The following is a 2,500-nucleotide window of genomic DNA, read 5'->3' on the forward strand; positions in this document are numbered from 1 at the left end:
TATATGTTTATATATATATATATATTTATATATATATATATATATATATATATATATATATATATATATATATATATATATATATATATATATATATATATATATATATATATATATACACATACACACACACACACATAGATACACATAAATGTGATTTTGAATTATGTGTTTTCTGACTTATATGGATATGTAGAATGTTTGATGTATTATCTTCCCTCATGATTATGCAAATATTCAGATTCCACTTCCTGAATATCTAAACATAATTCACGAACTGGAAACCCTTCTGAATATACTCACAAATCACCAGATGTGAATGACATCATGTTAATTCATCTAATTATGATTATTTTTCTTCACGAAAGGGAGAGATAACGAGAGTTATTTTTTAATTTTTTTATTTAGAAAAAAAATATTTCTTAAGCTCGTACTAACTTGTCTCTCCATTTTCTTCTTTGCATGTACCTGACCTTCGACGCCACAACGCGCCACGCCCATTGGAATCGACGAAATATACAACGACAACAACTAAATTTATTTCGGGGTACGAACTGATGTCTTGTTCTTTGTTTTTTTATGTATATCATTTTGTATTTTTGGCGTGTGTGTCATGATGACGTGCACATGTACACGTATACGCATGCGCTTACGGTTTTGCACACACACACACGCATACACACACACACACACACGCACACACACCCGCGCTCGCACGAACAATTATATGAAAATAACAGACCAAAAGTTCGAGTGATTCAGACCACTCAGTGGGCGGGCTGAGAACGGCCTCTTTGGACCGTTTGGGCCGCAGGTCAAACGCCCACCCGGCCGCCCACGCCCATGCCCACGCCCACACCCCTCATTACACTCTCCCCAGGCGCCCACCCGCGACCCAGAGGTACCAACAGCAACCAAAGGTAAGTTCAAGTTCCATTCTTTCCTATAAAGTTGAGGACAAGCTTGTATAATGGTTCTTCGGTGACTTCATTACAGGAAGTCCCGGAATGTGAGTTTTGGCGGAGAATATCTTCATTTGGTTCACATACTAAAGTTTATTAACTATAAAGTGTAAATGGGAACACATTATAATGCAAATCCAAGGAAGGAAGCTTCGCTATATGAATGTAATGTTGTATTCCGTGTGTTTTAATTTCTTAGGTTAGGTTAAAAATATCCCAGAAAAAGGAAGAAACAAAGAAAGTATTCATATAGAAAGAAATTAAGAAAATAAAAATGATATGAAAGAAAAAACATTTCTTAGCTTAAGTTAAAGTTCTGGGTTTAGGCTGAGAACCTTATTTTAGCCTGCGAATTATAATAAAATCCTGAATGGAGCTTGGGTGTTTTCGCCCGTACAACACCGTAACATATAGCCCATTATATCAGATCGTATAACGCACATTTTCAATGCACTTTTCGGCTAGTTAATGGAGCAGACAAAGAAAGTTGTTTACGACTCTGCATATAAATTCTAATATACCTAGAGAGCCGCTGCTGAACGTGCCTTACTTGGCAAAATTTGGCGGGAAATTTACGGATCTTGAGAAAAGGCGGGAAAAAAGCGTTAACGGTTGAGCTTTTTGAATTTTATATTTTATTTCTATTTTTCGGGGAGAGTGCGAAATGCTGGAATGAAATGCAGTTGAGAATTTTAAGTGAGGCAGGGAAAGTATAGAAAAAAAAACAAAAAACAACGTCAACAGCAAAATAGTTGAACGTGTTATGGAAATGGAATTAAAAAGCGAATTATTTGCAACAAAATAAATAAATGAATAAAACATAGGACATAGAACTTAGAATAACTAAGACAATAGAATCAATTTAATGAGTATTCCAAAGCACGGAGCAAATTCAACAAAAGTTACATTAATCATGGATATATTAGGAAATTCCAGACGTCAAATACAAGATCTAAGATTATCAAAATGGCGGTCTGATAAGATGGCCATTTCATAAAGTAGAATTTGCCGCTATGAGAAGCTATAAGTTCATGACGTTTTGCTGACAGTTAGTGGAGATAAGAAGGAAAGGTTATTATTATTGTTTTTTATGGGTAAATCATCTTGAAATGAACATAATTCCTGGAACAACGGGAAGAAGGGAAGACAAATATTTCACAGAGACAGAGGGTGAGAGAGAGAGAGAGAGAGAGAGAGAGAGAGAGAGAGAGAGAGAGAGAGAGAGAGAGAGAGAGAGAGAGAGAGAGAGAGAGAGAGAGAGAGAGAGAAAAGAGAGAGAGAGAGAGAGAGAGAGAGAGAGAGAGAGAGAGAGAGAGAGAGACAGAGAAGAATGAAAGAAAGTAAGAAATAGAGAGAAAGAGAAAGAAAGAGAAAAAATAAGAAAGAGAAGGCCTAAGTAAAATTTTAGCGAACATTTTCTTATCCTTTTTTCAACTGGAGGGGGGGGGGGGAGAAAAGTTAATGAAATGCATCCCCTTTTTATGGTATGGCAACACCTGTTTCACTAGAGTTGCCATTTAGAACGAATATGACTTCAT

The 2,500-nt window shown here is 36.0% G+C and overlaps 1 protein-coding gene across 1 annotated transcript in view; it reads left to right on the forward strand.

The window, feature by feature from the left end:
- Window positions 1–2,500, forward strand: part of LOC122250556 (uncharacterized) — a gene marked incomplete in the record, with an annotated part of 388,340 nt that overhangs the window by 18,103 nt on the left and 367,737 nt on the right. Inside the window, 1 exon segment of the mRNA XM_086534192.1 lies at window positions 741–920. Coding sequence (XP_086390318.1) covers window positions 741–920 — 180 coding nt within the window.

Source organism: Penaeus japonicus, unplaced genomic scaffold (genome assembly GCF_977035675.1).
Source record: "Penaeus japonicus unplaced genomic scaffold, GWHDUDI00000001_assembly GWHDUDI00000040, whole genome shotgun sequence".
NCBI classification, from domain to species: Eukaryota; Metazoa; Arthropoda; class Malacostraca; order Decapoda; family Penaeidae; genus Penaeus; species Penaeus japonicus.